This window comes from Leucoraja erinacea, chromosome 7 (assembly GCF_028641065.1).
Source record: "Leucoraja erinacea ecotype New England chromosome 7, Leri_hhj_1, whole genome shotgun sequence".
NCBI classification, from domain to species: Eukaryota; Metazoa; Chordata; class Chondrichthyes; order Rajiformes; family Rajidae; genus Leucoraja; species Leucoraja erinaceus.
This window is the reverse complement of record NC_073383.1, coordinates 58,503,602-58,524,064: the sequence shown is the minus strand read 5'-3', so window position 1 is coordinate 58,524,064 and position 20,463 is coordinate 58,503,602. Positions and strand designations below refer to the sequence as shown.

The 20,463-nt window shown below is 41.5% G+C and overlaps 1 protein-coding gene across 2 annotated transcripts in view; it reads left to right on the top strand.

Moving 5' to 3' along the window:
- Window positions 1–20,463, top strand: part of si:ch211-246m6.5 (von Willebrand factor D and EGF domain-containing protein) — a 214,414-nt gene that overhangs the window by 23,705 nt on the left and 170,246 nt on the right. Inside the window, exons 2-4 of one of the 2 annotated variants that reach the window (XM_055638663.1) lie at window positions 4,752–4,936; window positions 5,167–5,401; window positions 11,930–11,995. In XM_055638663.1, coding sequence (XP_055494638.1) covers window positions 4,752–4,936; window positions 5,167–5,401; window positions 11,930–11,995 — 486 coding nt within the window. Of the gene's footprint in view, window positions 1–4,751; window positions 4,937–5,166; window positions 5,402–11,929; window positions 11,996–20,463 lie in introns of those variants that run through there. The other variant, XM_055638664.1, reaches the window with a different exon arrangement.

Genomic DNA, 20,463 nt, shown 5'->3' with positions numbered 1-20,463 from the left:
TTTAAAAAGGGAGGGAGAGAGAAAACAGGGAATTACACACCATTTAGTCTAACATCGGTAGTGGGGAAACTGCTAGAGTCAGTTATCAAAGATGGGATAGCAGCAAACTTGGAAAGTGGTGAAATCATAGGACAAAGTCAGCATGGATTTATGAAAGGTAAATCATGTCTGACAAATCGTATAGAATTTTTTGAGGATGTAACTAGTAGAGTGGATAAGGGAGAACCAGTGGATGTGTTATATCTGGACTTTCAGAAGGCTTTCGACAACGTCCCACATAAGAGATTAGTATACAAGATTAAAGCACACGGTATTGGGGGTTCAGTATTGATGTGGATAGAGAACTGGCTGGCAGACAGGAAGCAAAGAGTATGAGTAAACGGGTCCTTTTCACAATGGCAGGCAGTGACTAGTGGGGTACCGCAAGGCTCAGTGCTGGGACCCCAGCTATTTACAATATATATTGATGATTTGGACGAGGGAATTGAATGCAACATCTCCAAGTTTGCGGATGACACGAAGCTGGGGGGCAGCATTAGCTGTGAGGAGGATGCAAGATGACTTGGATAGGCCCTTCCAAACCCTGTCCCTTGAAATCCTCCCCAACAACTTTTCCACCACTGATGTCCGTCTCAGTGATTTGTTCCTGTACTGTACTTAAATGTTATGTTCTAATATAGCACCAAGATTGGGTTTATGTGGAGGATATTGATTCCAGCCAGATGTCCTGGCATTCATAGCTTTCAGCTAATTGGGGATCATTGGGGATCCTCCATACTGATGGAAACTCCTTTCTGGAGATATGCCCATAAGATAAAAATAAAAATCTCTACAAATTATATTGTAAGGAATTAAACTTAACCTTTTAGTTTGTGGATGAGTAAGCTGTTTTCTATTAAGAGAATAGTTTATCATCACTCTTGTTCTCTAAGTGTTTTGTGTTTCTGTTTGTCTTGGTGCATTCATACCTGTGTGAAGTCACTCAAATGTTTTTTTGTTAGTTATGGCTTTTAATTCTCGATCTTTGTGCTGAGGGCTTAAATGGGAGTATCTATTTGTCTGCATGGTGAGTTGGTAAGTTAAGTACTTTGAAATAATTTTTCCTAGCTGTCATCAGGCAACTGAACAGTCCTGTCATCAGCTGGAATGCATTCTAAAGAAGGGTCTCGACCCGAAACGTCACCTATTCCTTTTCTCCAGAGATGCTGTCTGACCCGCTGTTACTCCAGCTTTTTGTGTCTATCTACCTCTCATCTACCTCATTAGAGATCTTTTGAACTATCTTTTATTGGACTACAGTGTTAATACTTTGCATTAAATGTACCATTTTTGCTTTATCGGTGCACTGTGGGTGGCTTCAATGTATTCATGTATATTCTTTGACTGGATAGCATGTAAACAAAGGTACCTTGGTACACATGACAATAATAAACTAAACCATATTGTCAAATAACATCAAGTAAATCTTCAATTAACTGAGGAAATCTGCGTGAAATTAAGTTATCTTTTTCAAACAAGAGTTTCAAACCTCTGATTTATTATCTCCCAAATTAAGGTGCTGGGGTTTACACATACATTTTAAACAAAAGGACTGTCTTTCTCCAGATTATATTACTTTGATGTGATTACAGTGTTGTCCAAGCAGGAACCTTGTCTGCATCAATCTATAAATGTATGTGCATATTGCACAACTGAATTATTTAGATAAGATGCATGATGCTATAATGAGTCAAGGACAGAGACTGCACAATTAAACGTTCATTAATTAGCTTTAAAGATGTTTAACTGATCCCGCATGAAAATTATACTGCAGATAACATCAATAGTTGCAATGGGTCCAAGATGTGCTTCATCTGAATTTCCATTGGGGAATGGCAGATGGTTTGGAAAATAGTCCAGGATACATTGCAAGCCCCAGACATATTATCACCCAGTCTGAAGAAGGGTCTTGACCTGAAACGTTACCCATCCTCTCAAGAGATGTTGCCTGTCCTGCTGAGTTACTCCAGCATTTTGTGTCTATCTTTGGTTTAAACCAGCATCTGTGGTTCGTTCCCACACATATTATAACTTGTGACAGATTGATACATGGTAGACACAAAATGCTGGAGTAACTCAGTGGGACAAGGTTACAGATCTGTTTTTCCTTGTTTATTCTACATTTCGTAAATGACTTACATAGAAATTGGATGGTCAAAAATGTGCCTTGTAACAGTTATCCGGTTTTATATCTAATTATGCAGCCATGTCTCTGAACTATTTACTACTTGATCCAGCAAATTGTTTTGGCATAAACTATATTATGATTCAGATTGAAATTTAGGTTCAGAATTCTGCAGGATTAATCATCAAAGATTTTTACTGCCACCTTGACAGGAAGACTGGCTGGCACCAGACAGATAAAGAAGAGATTGGTTCATTAATGGACTGCCTGAATAATTAATGATCCTGCCATTGAAACTGTTATCCATAGTCATCTGGGAGAAGAGATAATTTGTTATCTCATTTCCAACTTCCAGTCGACGTTGACACAAGATGTTGGGAGAAATTGTGTTCTTGCATACAAAATGTTGTGCGTATTTGCCAGCTGTAATCCATTGCACTCTTTTATCACAGGCAGAAGGTTGCAGGTTCAGGTCCCACTTCATATCATTAAGCACGTTAAATAAGGCTACCCTAGTACAATACTGAAGGACTGCTGTTGATGTGCTAACATTCGGAGAAGCCTCTAATATTTGGAAAAACAGGGCATTTTAATGTGGTGTACTGACAAATATGTATTCCTCAAACACCATTACTAAAATTACCTCTATTACATTGCTACTATGTGTGCAAATTGTCTGTAGTGTTTGCTGTGTTTCAATAGCTGCAACACACAAAGCACAACTATACAATTGCCATAAACCACTGCTGAACATTATGAAAGATAATAGAAATTTGCACATAAGCTGGCAATTGAGTAAATTATCAGCTCTACTAACCAATAAAGATTTTTGTCTAGAAAAGCTGCACCCAGAAACAAGAAACAAATGAACAAACAAAATCAACGAGTCAGGCACCAAAGACAGACACAGGGAAGGGGGGAGGGGATGGGAGGGGGAGGGGGGGGGGGGGGATTAATAGAAATAATGGTGCAATAGTTACCATTAACTCTTTCTGCACTTCATGTTGTGTACGCAGTCAACATAATCAAAAACCTGCTTCATCCTGGTCATTCCCTCTTCTCCCCTCCTCCATTGGGCAGAAAATACAAAAGCTTGAAAGCATTCATTACCAGACTTCGGAATAGCCTCTTCCCCCTCAGACTACTGGTCCACCCCAGAGGAGAAATCTGCAAAGAAATCACTCGTATTACTTGCTACCCATTATTTTACACATGCCCATCCACCCCCTTTCTATTATTTTGCCATTTAACTGTAACCAGTTAATCTATGAGCACATCTTTGGGATTGGGGAAGGAACAGGAGCACCCAAGGAATATTCATGCAGTCACAGGGAGAATGCGTAAAGTCTGTACAGACATCATCCAAGGCCCAAGTCACAAGAATTATAGTACCAAGTCACTGGAATTATAAGGCAGCAGCACTAACTGCTGTAATTTGATGTGGTAATTTTTACGTGTGCGTGTGTGTGTGTGTATACTGATTGTTCTAACTGTTGTTTGATGGCAATTTCCCAACTGCTAACAAACATTGGAGTGCTCTTGGAATGCAAATGGTGAGTATTATGTACCTAGGGAATACACCAGAACAGACTATAATTTAGAAGGGTTATTTTTTGGTTAATGACCACATGAAACTACTCGTTTAAGATGGAACTGCAGATGCTGGAACAATCGAAGGTAGACAAAAATGCTTGAGAAACTCAGCGGGTGAGGCAGCATCTATGGAGCGAAGGAATGGGTGACATTTCGGGTCGAGACCCTTCTTCAGACTGAGGGGATGGGGGCGGCGGCGGGAAGAAGAAAAGAAGAGGTGGAGACAGTGGGCTGTGGGAGAGCTCGGAAGGGGAGGGGAAAGAGGGAGAAAGCAAGGACTACCTGAAATTGGGGAAGTCAATGTTCATACCGCTGGGGTATAAACTACCCAAGCAAAATATGAGGTGCTGCTCCTCCAATTTATGGTGGGACTCACTCTGGCCATGGAGGAGGCCCAGGACAGAAAGGTCGGATTCGGAATGGGAGGGCGAGTTGAAGTGCTGAGCCACCGGGAGATCAGGTTGGTTATTGCTGAATTTGTGGAATTCCCTGACACAGAGGGCAGTGGAGGCCAAATTACTGGATGGATTTAAGAGAGAGTTATAGTTAGATAGAACTCTAGGGGCCAGTGGAATTAAGGGTTATGGGGAGAAGGCAGGCACGGGTTATTGATTTGGGATGATCAGCCATGATCACAATGAATGGCGGTGCTGGCTTGAAGGGCCGAATGGCCTCCTCCTGCACCTATTTTCTATGTTTCTGTTGCGAACTGAGCGGAGGTAGTGGGTGAAGCGATTGCTAAGCCTAAGCTTGGTCTCACTGATGTACAGCATCTCAGTCAGCATGGATGAGATGGGCTGAAGGGCCTGTTTCTGTGTTGGGGTACTGCGTGACTTTCTATGTGTCTATGACTGTCTTGACTACTAACTGCATTAAATCAGAAATTACCTAATACATTTGTTAGATAATGCTTCAGATATGAGGTTTGGAAATTAAAGAAACAGTTGAGAATCAGTTGTCTTCTTGACTAATCTGTAACTTTTGTTTTCTGCAGCCCCAGAATGCTACCCAGGAGGATATCAGGTTCTGTGGAACCCTTACCGCAGTGTTCATTTTGATTCTATTGAGCTTCAGCAATTTGCAATCCAAAACCTCATATGTGATCATTCCTTGACGCCTGGATGGTATCGCTTCATGATTGGGGACAGGCCAGCCGAAATGCCAACAAAATGTATAGAAGTTAGTAGTATGTGCCACATTCGTATGCCCTAAATTTAACTCGACCTTAATGAACTAAATTGAATGCAGGAACTATTTACGGGCTTTGAACTTGCCATTCTGGTTCTTTGAATCGATTAAACTCCGAACATGTAAATGAACTAAATGCAAAACAATTATTTATGAGGGATTATGCGGGCCATTTATTTCACTGTTATAACTCTGACCTCTCTAATAACATTTATTCTCAGATGAATAAGTGTGGCACACAAGCTCCCATTTGGCTTTCTCTTGAAGATTCTAACTCATTGCCTCAACGTGGTGAGATGAAGAAATTAACTGCCTGTGCTACATGGCAGTTCTTCTCAGGCAGCACCAAAGACTGTTGTTTATTTCGCATCCCCGTCTCTCTGAGGAACTGTGGAGACTTCTTTGTTTATTATCTTCAACCTACTCAGGGATGCATGGGTTACTGTGCCGTTGAAGGTTAGCAGATAAAAATGAGCCTTTTAAAAAAAATATTGTGAATGCTATAATGAAAATTTGTGTGATTGAGGATGTTACTAATTGGCATTGCATATGTGTAAGAGATACAGCTAACGTAATAGTAAAATAGTCCCTTTAAGGGACAGCAGAGCAGTATAGTTGCTGCCTTACAGTGCCAGAGACCCTGGTTCGATCCCGACTGCGGGTGCTGTCTGTAGGGAGTGGGTAGATTCTCCCCATGACCGGGTGCTCCAGTTGGTTTTCTCCGGGTGCTCCAGTTTCGTCCCGTACTCCAAAGCCGTACAGGTTTGTAGGTTGATTGGCTTTGGTAAACACTGTAAATTGATCCTAGTGTGTGTAGGATAGTGTTAGTGTACGGGGATCGACGTGGACTCGGTGAGCCAAATGGCCTGCTTCTGCACTGTATCACTAAACTAAATGGGTAAGTGCTCTGCAAACAAAACACATTTTTTCAAGGCATATATTTGAAAACCCATAAAAATGGAAGGATCAATATTCAGATAAATAAATTCACCAAGGGTAGTCTGCACCCACTAAATAATATTAAGCAGCTCTGCCAGCTTAAACCTTATCCCCTTCATATTGGTGTCCTGTCAAAGGCTCATTGCACATTTTGCGTTTAAAACTATCAGAGCTAATGTCGGTGAGGGAAAACTATCTTGCATCAGCTAATTTAGACTATATGGTATTTATACTGATGACTATTTAGTATGAGGTGCACAAACGATTGCTGAATAAATGAAATGTCTTCTGTCTTGGTGAATATAAAATATCTACAACACTGTTAGATGAAGGTAATTAATTGAGTGAATTAATAAGTTACAGATGTTACAGTTCAGTTATATCATGGTAATTCGGCTTTAGTGATTAGCTAATTATTAATTTATAGTTGAAATCAATGCCTGAAGCTGTTATAAATTGGTGAAACTAATTTGGATATAGACTCCAGAGATAGCAAATAATTTAACACCATTGGATAACCAGCCTGTTGAAGTAATTAAAGTTTAAGTAGTTGGAGTTAGCAATGTTTCCAGAACAGACACTGGCCACTTACATAGCAGTCAGGATGTTTTCCAGGAACAAGAGTGCATGTGCAATCAGTTCTAATAGAACTTAAGATGAAGACAGGTCACACACTGGCGCAGCAGGTAGAGTTGCTGCCTCACAGCGCTAGAGACCCGGGCTCGGTCCTGACCTCTGGTGCTGTCTGTATGGAGTTTGCTCGATTTCCCTATAGGATTTCATAGGCGTGCTCCCTATGAAAGCATGGGTTTCATCAGGTGTCCTCCCACGTCCCGAAGACGTGCAAATTATAGAGGTTAATTGGCTTCTGCAATATGTAGGGATTACGTGAGAAAGTCAGATGACATAGAACTAGTGTGAAAGGGTGATCAATGGTCAGTTTGGACTTGTGGGCCAATGGACCAGTTTTCATGGTGTATCTCTAAACAAACCTGTGACTCTGACTTGGGAACTATGCCTCCAGAGGGTACAGCCTCTCTTAATTTTGCATTTATCATAAATCATGGGTTTAGTTTAGTTCATGAGATACAATGTGGAAACAGGCCCTTCAGCCCACTGATTCCGCACTATGATATGTACAAGGGATAATTTACAATTATACCAAGCCAATTTGTCTACAAACGTGTACATCTTTGAAGTGTGGGTGGAAACCAGAGATCACGAAGAAAACCCTCGCAGGTCATGGGGAGAACATACAAACTTTGTACGGACAGTACCTGTAGTCGGGATCGAAACCAGGTCTCTGCCATTGTAAGGCAGCAACTCCATTAATATGCCATCATATCGTGGGAAATGACGCCAATGGTTTGGTGCCTCTTTTTGACACTTTACGTACTTAACAAAAATCTGCAATATTTGGTCATTACATGATTGATCTTAGTGTTGGGCCAGTACCTTTATAGCAATAGACAATAAACAATAAGTGCAGGAGCAGGCCATTCGGCCCTTCAAGCCAGCACAACCATTCAATGTAATCATGGCAGATCATCCCCAAGCAATACCCCGTTCCTGCCTTCTCCCCATAATCCCTGACTCCGCTATTTTTAAGAGCCCTATCTAGCTCTCTCTTGAAAGCATTCAGATAACCTGCCTCCACTGCCCTCTGAGGCAAAGAATTCCACAGACTCACCACTCTCTGTGAGAAAAAGTGTTTCCTCGTCTCCGTTCTAAATGGCTTGCTCCTTATTCTTAAACTGTGGCCCCTGGTTCTGGACTCCCCCAACATCGGGAACATGTTTCTTGCCTCTAGTGTGTCCAAGCCCTTAACAATCTTATATGTTTCAATGAGATTCACTCTCATCCTTCTAAACTCCAGAGTGTACAAGCCCAGCTGTTCCATTCTCTCAGCATATGACATTCCCGCCATCCCAGGAATTAACCTTGTAAACCTACACTGCACTCCCTCAATAGCAAGAATGTCCTTCCTCAAATTAGGGGACCAAGACTTCACACAATACTCCAGGTGTGGTCTGACGAGGGCTCTGTACCACTGCAGAAGGACCTCTTTGCTCCTATACCCTCTTGTTATAAAGGTCAACATGCCATTCGCTTTCTTCACTGCCTTCTGTACCTGCATGCTTACTTTCATAGACTGATGTACAAGGGCCCCCAGATCCCGTTGTACTTCCCCTTTTCCCAATTTGACACCATTTAGATAGTAATCTGCCTTCCTGTTTTTGCTACCAAAGTGGATAACCTCACATTTATCCACATTAAACTTAATCTGCCATGCATCGGCCCACTACCCCAACCTGTCCAAGTTACCCTGCATTCTCATAACATTCTCAAAGCATCCTCCTCGCACTGCCACGCAGCTTTGTGTCATCTGCAAATTTGCTAATGTTACTTTGAATCTCTTCATCCAAATCATTGATGTATATTATAAAGAGCTGTGGTCCCAGAACCGAGCCTTGCAGTACCCCACTAGTCACTGCCGGCCATTCTGAAAGAGACCCGTTAATCCCTACTCTTTGCTTCCTGTCTGCCCACCACTTCTGTATCCATGTCAGCACTCTACCCCCAATACCATGTGCCCTAATTTTGCTAACTAATCTCCTATGTGGGATCTTATCAAATGCTTTCTGAAAGTCCAGGTATACTACATTCACAGGCTCTCCCTTGTCCATTTTCCGAGATACATCTTCAAAAAATTCCAGAAGATTAGTCAAGCATGATTTCCCCTTCGTAAATCCATGCTGACTCGGACCGATCCTGTTACTGCTATCCAAATGTGTGGCTATCTCATCTTTTATAATTGACTCCAGCATCTTCCCCACCACTGATGTCAGGCTAACTGGTCTATAATTCCCCGTTTTCTCTCTCCCGCCTTTCTTAAAAAGTGGGATGACATTAGCTACCTTCCAATCCACAGGAACTGATCCTGAATCTATAGAACATTGGAAAATTATCACCGATGCATCCACAATTTCTAGAGCCACTTCCTTAAGTACCTGGAATGCAGACCATTAGGCCCTGGGGATTTATCAGCCTTCAGTCTCATCAGTCTATCCAACACCATTTCCTGCCTAATGTGGATTTCCTTCAGTTCCTCTGTCACCCCAGATCCTCTGGCCACTACTATATCAGGTAGATTGTTTGTGTCCTCCTTAGTGAAGACAGATCCAAAGTACCTGTTCAACTCATTCCAGGTGCGACAGGTGCGACATAGGTTTACCTGCATCTCTTCCAACCTCATCTATTGCGTCCGCTGCTCTAGATGTCAGCAGATCTATATCGGTGAGACCAAGCGGAGGTTGGGCGATCGTTTCGCCGAACACCTCCGCTCGGTCCGCAATAACCAAGCTGACCTCCCGGTGGCTCAGCACTTCAACTCCCCCTCCCACTCCGTCTCCGACCTCTCTGTCCTGGGTCTCCTCCATGGCCACAGCGAGCAGCACCGGAAATTGGAGGAACAGCACCTCATATTCCGTTTGGGGAGTCTGCATCCCGGGGGCATGAACATCGAATTCTCCCAATTTTGTTAGTCCTTGCTGTCTCCTCCCCTTCCTCAACCCCCCTGCTGTCTCCTCCCATCCCCCAGCCTTCGGGCTCCTCCTGCTTTTCCCTTTCTTGTCCCCACCCACCCCCGCCCCCGATCAGTCTGAAGAAGGGTTTCGGCCCGAAACGTTGCCTATTTCCTTCGCTCCATAGATGCTGCTGCACCCGCTGAGTTTCTCCAGCTTTTTTGTGTAACCTACCTGTTCAACTCATCTGCACTTCCTTGTTCCCCATAATAAATTCACCTTTTTCGGTCTTCAAGGGTCCAACTTTGGTCTTAACTAATTTTTTCCTCGTCACATACCTAAAGAAGCTTTTACTGTCCTGCTTTATATTCTTGGCTAGCTTACCTTCGTACCTCATTTTTTCTCCCCGTATTGTCTTTTTGGTTATCTTCTGTTGTTCTTTAAACATTACCCAATTCTCTTGCTTCCCGCTCATCTTTGCTACGTTGTACTTCTTCCCTTTAATTTTTATACTGTCCCTGACATCCCTTGTCAGCCATGGTCATCCCTTTCTCCACGTGGAATCTTTCTTCCTCCTAGGAATGAACTGATTCTGCACCTTCTGTATTATTCCTATAAACACCTGCCATTTTTGTTCCACTGTCATCCCTGTGTATGCTAAAATGTACTTTGTACTATACTTTAATATGTTTTGTATGTAGGAGGTGCTTATTCTTCCAAATGATTTATACTGTTATAGGGCAAAGAGCTTCAGAACTCTTAGAAACTTGCATTTACAATGGTAACTAATATTAAAGGGGCTAAATGTATTGGTTTAATCCAAGGTAAACGGATGAGCTCATCATTAAATAGACAGCAGAAAGTCACGTTAAAATCATTTTTAACAAGTGATTAATTATACTTCAAGGTCTTTTACATTCACGTTGCCAAGTCTAGCAAATCCTCCACACACACAACAGTTGGGAGATGAGAGAGTCTTATGGCCAGCATGAAATGCCATTCTTGCCAATTAGTGATTAGCTCTCAATGCTGCTGTATTCAGTGAAAGAGTACAAAGTAAATTTCAGCATAACCAGATCGATGGGAAGGGTAAGCTCTAAATAATGGCACTGACTAAACCTCACCAGAATGAATCGAAGGAAGAACATTTATAATTATGTTCCTGGACATTTTATCAAGTTTGGCAATTATTTGACAGGGGTAGAGAATTTAAGGAGGAGATTCAATGGATATTTGTTACTTGTGACTTTTTTTATATGCAAGGTAAAGGTTTAGTTGGGCTCTCAGCGAAAAGGGATAATATATTCAAATTTTCACTAAGAGACTGAGGAAGAATTGAATCATGGATAAAATAATTGGAATACCTTACTGCAGGGAGTATTTGAGGAAATGGCTGGTGTATATTTTAATAATAAGATTAAATAAACATTTGAAACAGAATACGGTGAATGCTGCAGGGAGAAAGGCAATGAAATTAGTTTTGATTTTGTTTCCAGAAAAAGAGTTACAGAGTTATTTGGTTACTTGTCCATTTCTGTACTGTATAGTTCCTCAGTATGGTATGAACTCATTGATTAATGATGGCTAGCATCTGGAGGATTATTCAGTAAAGTTCAGCCTGGAGATTCTGGCTGCTGATAAAGCTGGAAGTCTTCAATTTAGAACATTACACTGAACAGTGGACCAGACAATAAGATGAATAACTTTGAATTCTCTGGGAAGTAAAAGGTAACCTTCATATGTAAAGAGCAACACATTTTATTTCACCAAAATGGCCTAATTATAGCAAAATGTCATATAAATATATTAAGGGCCTGTCCCACTGTATGAGGTAATTCAAGAGTTCTTCCGAGTTTTCCCCTGATTCGAGCTTGTGTAATGTACGTAGGAGCTTGTGGATGTCACGTAGCGGCTCGTACGAGTAACAGTAGGTACTCGGGAAATCCGGTAAACTCATGATGTTTTTTCAACACTGTGTAAAATGTCCACGAGTAAAAAAATTACTCGTGATGAAAAAAATTGTCACATTTTAGTCGTACGAGCCCCTACGTACCCGCTACATACATTACATGAGCTCGAATCAGGGGAGAACTCGGCAGAACTCTTGAATTCCCTCGTACAGTGGGACAGGCCCTTTACTTTGATAACTTTTATCCCAACTTTCAGGAAGCTCATTTGGGTTTGGAAAGATAATAAAACTCTTATTTCTGCTGTACCTTTCACCTGCAGAGTCTTTTCATTTGTACAAAATAAAATATGAATGTAGAAATCATTGGGGAAAAAAACCTCAATTCAATGCCAGTGATCTTTGGCTGAACTTTATTAACCCTGTCATAACATATGATTAGAGTAAACCTTGGGCTGATAGTACATGGCCAGAAAGAAGACAAATTGTTACCAAAATTGTAGTCTTGTTCTTCAAACAAGTTCCACTGCTTTGAAAATAAAACTATTCTGAATGTAATTTGTCTGTTCAAGCTGTTCATTCTAATTGCTTCATTTTTCTTTTCACCGTAAATAGCCATTACAGAAACAAAATCAACACCCTGTGCTCCAGGAGGAGTGGTAATAGATGGAACTTGTCGAGGTAATGAAGGTTTTTATAAATTTAACAGAATTTCATGACCATACCATAATCTTTTTTTATTTGCTTTGACCTATTCAGTTTCATGGCTTAATATACAAGTGCTGCACTATGCTTAGAAAAGACCATTAAGTATATGATGCCCATTTATTTTTGTAAAACTGAAGCGGCTCTTTCATGCTAAAAGGTCTAATTTCTATTCAGTAAACAAAAGATAAGATCATTCACACTTTGATTAGTGGTTGGTGAGAGAAGTTGCTGATTACAGGTTCCTATTTGGAAGAATGGAACCTGTATTTCTTGTTAAAGATGCCTTGCATCTTCAGTACAATGCAGCACTTTGAAATATGTTGGGTCTGGATGTAATGGATTAATGTCGCACACAGGGTGACGTTAGACACTGCATCTATGATGCCATGATTAGGATTATGCTGATGCATAACTGTGATTATAATTTATCTTTTACCTTTAACTAGATGGGGAATTGTAGCAGTCACATTATCGGACTATTTCTCCAAGAATGTGGACTAAGGATCCAAACGCATTCATTCAAATTCCTGCATAATAGCTAGGAACCTAGATTAAATAAATGGAATAAATCTGAAATAGGTGTCAATAAAGATGATAACAAAACTACTAGATTGTTATATATAAGAAAAATATGGTTCAGTGTTTTAGGTTATTTATATTAATAAAATTAATGTTTCAAAGTGTGCACCCTTATCAAGGCCCCTGCAATTTCTTATCTTGCTCCTCTCAATAACCCAGGATAGTTTGAAACCTGAAGATTTATCCACCTTTTATACTTTTCAAGAAAACCATTGTCTTTTTGGATCACAAACAAGCATGTTTATAAACCTCACACTGATCTCACTAACATCCATGCCATTCTCATGGGCAAATACAGGTACAAAATTGAAACAAGGAACTGCGGATGCTGGTTTACCAAAGAAAGACACAAAATGCTAGAGTAACTCAGCGGGTGAGGCAACATCCCTGGAGACCATGGATAGGTGATATTTCGGATTGGAACCCTTGGAAACATAGACAATATAGAAAATAGGTGCAGGAGGAGGCCATTCGGCCCTTCGAGCCAGCACTGCCATTCATTGTGATCACAATGAATCAGGCTTTCTTCAGGCCTGTTGAGTCGCTCCATCATTTTGTCTTTCCCAGATACAAAGTACTAATTTAGTACTTTGCCTATATGCTCTGACCCCAAGCATAAATACTCTCCATTATCCTTGGGTTGTCCTACCTTCTCCCTAGTTACCCTCCTGTTTTTACTTTTTGTATAAAAAGCCTCGATTTTCTTTAACGCAACTTGGCAATGATATTTTATACTCTCTTGTAATTGCTTGCTTGAGTTCTTTCCTGCTTGCCTTATACTCCTTATTTGATTTCCTGATTTCATGTTAAATGTCTGATCTGGTCTTATCCAGTAATAGCTGCTCCTGATTAACTTTTCCTGGGTCCTGCCTAATAATATTATCATCAAATCCATGAGAATATTAAATTGGTCAGCTGCTTGATTACAAGATATGGTTGATTTTTTTTTAGTAATGGTTCGATAAAGTCGAGACCTTATCCTATTTGCTCGCAAAAACATTTTCTTTCCAAAATGTCCCTGTCAACAAATATAACCATTTAAAGAAGTGAATTATTTCATTGAAAGGGAATCAAAATTAAATTAAAGGAATAGTTGAATTTGTTACTGAAAAATTCAAATGCTTTGCCAACAGGGAGAATTTGATATTTTCCATTATTTTAAGGTAAGCATAGATTTTGGCCCATTTTCCAACCTAGTATGGGATGGTTTTAAGGAGGCATGGTGACCTGTACGTTTGGTCCACGTACATCTTCTCTTGAGAACATTACATCATAACCAGAGGTGAATATTCATGTGACAGATACTGATTACTATAGTTTTGCCTCTATAAGCTTAAAGTTGTATCACACCTGGGTGGTTACAGACAATCCAGGTCTTTCATGTACTTATCCCATCCATTTTCTGTGCCTGGAGCCTTGCACTTGTCCTAAAATTAATGGGTGACAATATTGAACAGGGTATTTATCTTGAAACAGCTGCAGTTTCAATGGCTTATTTATTTATATGCTTCATTTTCAGAGTAAGCTTTACTAATCAAGCTTATAAATGAAATGAGATTGGGTCAACATCAAAACAAATCAATTCAGGTTTTTTCAAAATGCATTATAATGTGGTGTATCCTATTGATAATGTATTGCTGATAATAAATTATCATGTAGTGTTGTAATGTATGCTGGGTCACTTCCAAGCAGGTGAGAAACAGAACTGTTAGGCTGTAAGCAGGATCTGTGTTGAAAATTCTAATAAATTTAGGAAATAAAATAGTCAGAACATATGTGGCCATGGGAATTCAATGTAAAACACTTCTTGATTGAAGTTATGGAGTGCCACAATGTAATTTGCTTCATGGCCCAGAGTGCAGAGTTAAATCTTGCTGATGTTAGCTAGAGTCATGGGCTAACACTACAGAAAGCTTCCCACCGAGCTGTGCGGCAGAAGACTTAGTGCTGAGCCGCCCGCGGCTGTGGACCGGGAACATGGCCGGAGGTGTCCCCCGGTAGGCCGCAGAGAAGCTGGACCCGGAGCCTCACTGGTCGGAACCTGGGCCGGCGACTTGCGGGTCAGAGCCGGAGGCTCGCGTGTCAGAAGCTGGGGCCTGGGTCGGCGTCATGGAGGCGTTAGGAGGGGACCCAGCGATGAAGGTGGAGAGATCGATGTGGCGACTAAATAGGAGATGCCGACCGACGGACGAGGACGGACCACATGGAAGTGACGACGCCACTGCCGGGGGAAGGAACAAAGGAGGACCCGGCATGGATGGACCTCTGTGACGGAAGAGGGAGAACAATGGACAATGAAGGACCTAGCATGGGAGGACCACTGTGAGGAGCGGGAGAACGGAGTGGGAGGGGGAAAGAACAAAGGTAGACCTGTCGCGGGATACGGTGCAACTTTGTAAGTGCCCTTTATAAGGCGACTATTGCATGCCTTGGGTATGCAAGCAAAACATTTCACCGTGACATGTCACATGTGACAATAAAGGATTATTCATTCATTGGAGGCTATGCTCCATAGATTTGGCTCGAGATCTAAAGCAGTGTTGATTTCAGTGGGATTTGTAGACCACAGATGAGGAGAAAAATGTATTAGGTTTATACTTTTTATTTTAATTTTAATTTTTAATTATTTGTTGAATTTATTTTGATTATTTTGCTAATTTTTTAATTCTTTAGAAACATAGAAACATAGAAAATAAGTGTAGGAATAGGCCATTCGGCCCTTCTAGCCTGCACCGCCATTCAATATGATCATGGCTGATCATCCAACTCAGTATCCTGTACCTGCCTTCTCTCCATAGCCCCTGATCCCTTTAGCCACAAGGACCACATCAAACTCCCTCTTAAATATAGCCAATGAACTGTCCTCAACTACCTTCTGTGACGGAGAATTCCACAGATTCACCACTCTCTGTGTGAAAAAGGTTTTTCTTATCTAGGTCCAAAATGACTTCTCCCTTATCCTTAAACTGTGACCCCTTGTTCTGGACTTCCCCAACATAGGGAACAATCTTCCTGCATCTAGCCTATCCAACCGCTTAAGAATTTTGTAAGTTTGTATAAGATCCCCCCTCAATCTTCTAAATTCTAGCGAGTGCAAGCCGAGTCTTTCCAGTCTGTCATATGAAAGTCCTGCCATCCCAGGAAACAGTCTGGTGAACCTTCTCTGTACTCCCTCTATGGCAAGAACGTCTTTCCTCAGATTAGGAGACCAAAACTGTACACAATACTCCAGGTGTGTTCTCACCAAGGCCCTGTACAATTGCAGTAGAACCTTCTTGCTCCTATACTCAAATCTTTTTGCTATGAATGCTAACATACCATTTGCTTTCTTCACTGCCTGCTGCACCTGTATGCCTACTTTCAATGTCTGGTGGTCTCGTTGCATCTCCCCTTTTCCTAATCGGCCACCATTCAGATAATCTACTTTCCTGTTCTTGCCACCAAAGTGGATAACCTCACATTTATCCACATTATACTGCATCTGCCATGCATTTGCCCACTCACCCAACCTATCCAAGTCACCTTGCAGCCTCCTAGCACCACTGGGGGGGCCAGCTTTGTGTCATCCGCAAATTTGGAGATGTTGCATTCAATTCCCTCGTCCAAATCATTAATATATATTGTAAATAGCTGGGGTCCCAGCAATGAACCTTGCGGTACCCCACTAGTCACTGCCTGCCATTCTGAAAAGGACCCGTTTACTCCTACTCTTTACTTCCTGTCTGCCAGCCAGTTCTCTATCCACATCAATACCGAACCCCCAATACCATGTGCTTTAAGTTTGTATACTAATCTCTTATGTGGGACTTTGTCGAAAGCCTTCTGAAAGTCCAGATATAACACATCCACTGGTTCTCCCTTATCCACTCTACTAGTTACATCCTCGAAATATTCTATAAGATTCGTCAGACATGATTTACCTTTCATAAATCCATGCTGACTTTGTCCAATGATTTCACCACTTCCCAAATGTGCTGCTATCCCATCTTTAATAACTGACTCTAGCATTTTCCCCACTACCGGCTTAGACTAACTGGTCTGTAATTCCCCGTTTTCTCTCTCCCTCACTTTTTAAAAAGTGGGGTGACATTAGCTACCCTCCAATCCTCAGGAACTACTCCAGAATCTAAATAGTTTTGAAAAATTATCACTAATGCATCCATTATTTTTGGGGCTACTTCCTTAAGTACTCTGGGATGCAGCCTATCTGGCCCTGGGGATTTATCGGCCTTTAATCCATTCAATTTACCTAACACCATTTCCCGACTAACCTGGATTTCACTCAGTTCCTCCATCTCATTTGACCCCCGATCCCCTGCTATTTCCGGAAGATTATTTATGTCTTCCTTAGCGAAGACAGAACCAAAGTAGTTATTCAATTGGTCTGCCATATCCTTATTACCCATGATCAATTCACCTGTTTCTGACTGCAAGGGACCTACTTTTGTTTTAACTAATCTTTTTCTCTAAACATATCTATTAAAACGTTTGCAGTCAGTTTTTTTTATGTTTCCTGCCAGTCTTCTTTCATAATCTATTTTCCTTTCCCTAATTAAGCCCTTTGTCCTCCTCTGCTGGACTGAATTTCTCCCAGTCCTCTGGTAGGCTGCTTTTTCTGGCTAATTTGTATGCTTCATCTTTTGTTTTGATACTATCCCTGATTTCCCTTGTTATCTACGGATGCACTACCTTCCCTGATTTATTATTTTGCCAAACTGGGACGAACAATTGTTGAAGTTTATCCATGCATTCTTTAAATGCCTTTCATTGCATATCCACCATCAATCCTTTAAGAATCAATTGCCAGTCTATCTTGGCCAATTCACGTCTCATACCCTCAAAGTTATCTTTCTTTAAGTTCAGAACCCTTGTTTCTGAATTAACTACGTCACTCTCCATCCTAATGAAGAACTCAAATATATTATGGTCACTCTTGCCCAAGGGGCCACGCACAACAATACTGCCAACTAACCCTTCCTCATTACTCAATGCCCAGTCTAGAATAGCCTGCTCTCTCGTTGGTTCCTCTACATGATGGTTTCGAAAACTGTCCCGCATACATTCCAAGAAATCCCCTTCCTCAGCACCCCTGCCAATTTGATTCACCCACTCTATATGTAGATTGCAGCCACCCATTAGAACTGTTTTACCTTTGTTGCACGCATTTCTAATTTCATGTTTGATGCCATCCCCAACTCCACTACTACTGTTAGGTGACCTGTACACAACTCCCACTAGCGTTTTCTGCCCCTTAGAGTTTCGCAGCTCTACCCATATCGATTCCACATCCTCCAAGCTAATGTCCTTCCTTTCTATTGCGTTAATCTCCTCTCTAATCAGCAACGCTCCCCCACCTCCTTTTCCTTTCTGTCTATCCATCCTGAATATTGAATATCCCTGGATGTTCAGCTCCCAGCCTTAGTCACCCTGGAGCCTTGGCTCCGTGATCCCAACTATATAATATTCATTAATAACTATCTGCGCATTCAACTCATCCACCTTATTATGAATGCTCCTCGCATTGAGACACAAAGCCTTCAGGCTTGTTTTTACAACACTCTTACCCCTTATACAATTATGTTGAAAAGTAGCCCTTTTTGATTTTTACCCTGGATTTGTCTGCCTGCCACTTTTACTTTTCACCTTGCTACCTATTGCTTCCAGCCTCATTTTACAACCCTCTGTCTCTCTGCTCATGCTCCCATCCCCCTGCCACATTAGTTTAAATCCTCCCCATTAGCAAACACTCCCCCAAGGACATTGGTTGTTTAGAGGACGACAACTGGCTGTTCACCCTCCCCCTCCAGAATGTTCTGCAGCCGCTCAGTGACATCCCTGCCCCTTGTACCAGGGAGGCAATCCTTGCACCAGGGAGGCAATATACCATCCTGGAGTCTCGTTCGCGGTTCCAGAAACGCCTATCTATTCCCTTTATACACAATTGAATCCCCTATTACTATAGCCCTTCCACTCTTTTTCCTCCCCTCGTGTGCCACAGAGCCACCCACGGTGCCATGAAGTTGGTTGCTGCTGCCTTCCCCCGATGAGCCACCTCCGCAACAGTATCCAAAATGATATATCTGTTTAGGAGGGAGATGACCCCAGAGAACTCCTGCACTACCTGCCTACTGCTACGCTGGCTAGTGGCCACCTGTTCCCTTTCTGTCCCCTTAACTTTTACCTGCGGTGTGGCCAACTCACTGTCCATGCAATTCACGACTTTCTCAGCATCGTGGATGCTCCAGTATGAATCCAACCGCAGCTCCAATTGTTCAATGCGGTCTGCCAGGAGCTGTAGCTGGACACACTTCCTGCACACGTAGTCACCAGGGACACCGAACATATCCCTGACTCCCACATGTTGCAGAATGAGCAAACCATGGGGCCGATCTAAATTGACATGGCTTACCCCCAAATTAAATCAGCTCACTCCCACTATAAAAATCTTAATCCTTTGAACTGTACCTTTACTAAAAAGCACTGTACCCTGAACTCACTGAACCCTTAACTCACTGAACCCTTAACTCACTGAACCCTTAACTCACTGAACCCCTAACTCACTGACCAGAAAGCAGAAATACAAACCTGGGTTTGCTTCCTCTAGTCCGCTTCCACCAATCAGCGACTTCTTCCAGACAACTTCCTTTGAAGTGTGATGGAACGTTGCAGAGTGGGTGCTCCAGCCACTCCAACCGCTCCTGGGCCTCTTTGAAATTATTTACTTTATCTTTATCTTTACTTTATCTTTATCTGTCAAAAGCACCAAAAATATCTCTAACTTTACATATATTCAAAACATTAACATCTAAATATACCATCAAAAAATTAAAGCAATTTAATCATGTAAACCAGTTTTAATTAAACAATGTAAATTACCTGAAAGTCAGAGGAACTGCATCGGATGAGACTTCATTGCTAGAATAATGAGTTTCTTAACAGTCTGTAAGGAAGGTACACAAAAATGCTGGAGAAACTCAGCGGGTGCAGCAGCATCTATGGAGCGAAGGAAATAGGCAATGTTTCGGGCCGTAACCCTTCAGTCTGTAAGGAAGAACAGGTCCCACTAGTGACTGATGATATTTCTTTGGAATAAGTCGGGAAGAATTCAGTTGTAAGCAAAGCAGTTGCTTTATAATTACCCAATAGCATTTAACTAAGATTTTAAAAATGTGATTGTCGTTCTGTGGCAGTAATAATTTAGATTAAATGGATTATTGGATGTTCCATAAAAACATGGAATAAAATTATAATCTGGGTTCTCATTTCATGCAACGTCAACATTACTTGAGATTCAGTGGGTGAGATGAAAGGCCATGTTGATCTTTATAGGTAGATACAATAATTCCTCTCCCTTTAAGCAGAAGAGCGGTCTTTTCTTGAGCAAAACGCAGAGTGCTGGAATAACGGCAGGTCAGACAGCATCTGTGGAGGGAATGAATAGACAACAGTTCCCCAGTCTGTAGAAGAGTCCTGACTCAAAACATTATATATCTTCGATGATAGTTTGGTTTGGTTTGGTTTAGTTTATTATTGTCAAGCGTACCAAGGTACAGTGAAAAGCTTTTATTTGTGTGCTATCCAGTCAAATAAAATACTATACATGATTACAATCAAGACATCCACTGTGCACAGATAAAGGATAAAGGGTACAACATTTTTGTGTACGATAAAGTCTGATAAAAAATAGTTCAAAGATTTCCAATGAGATAGAGATGAGATCAGGAGCGGACTCTAGATGATGAGAGGGCCATTCAGGTGCCTGATTGCAGCTGGGAAGAAACTGTCCCTGAATTTGGAAGTATGTATTTTCAAACTTTTTTACTTGTTTCCTAGTGGAGAGAGGAGATGAGAGAATTACCAAG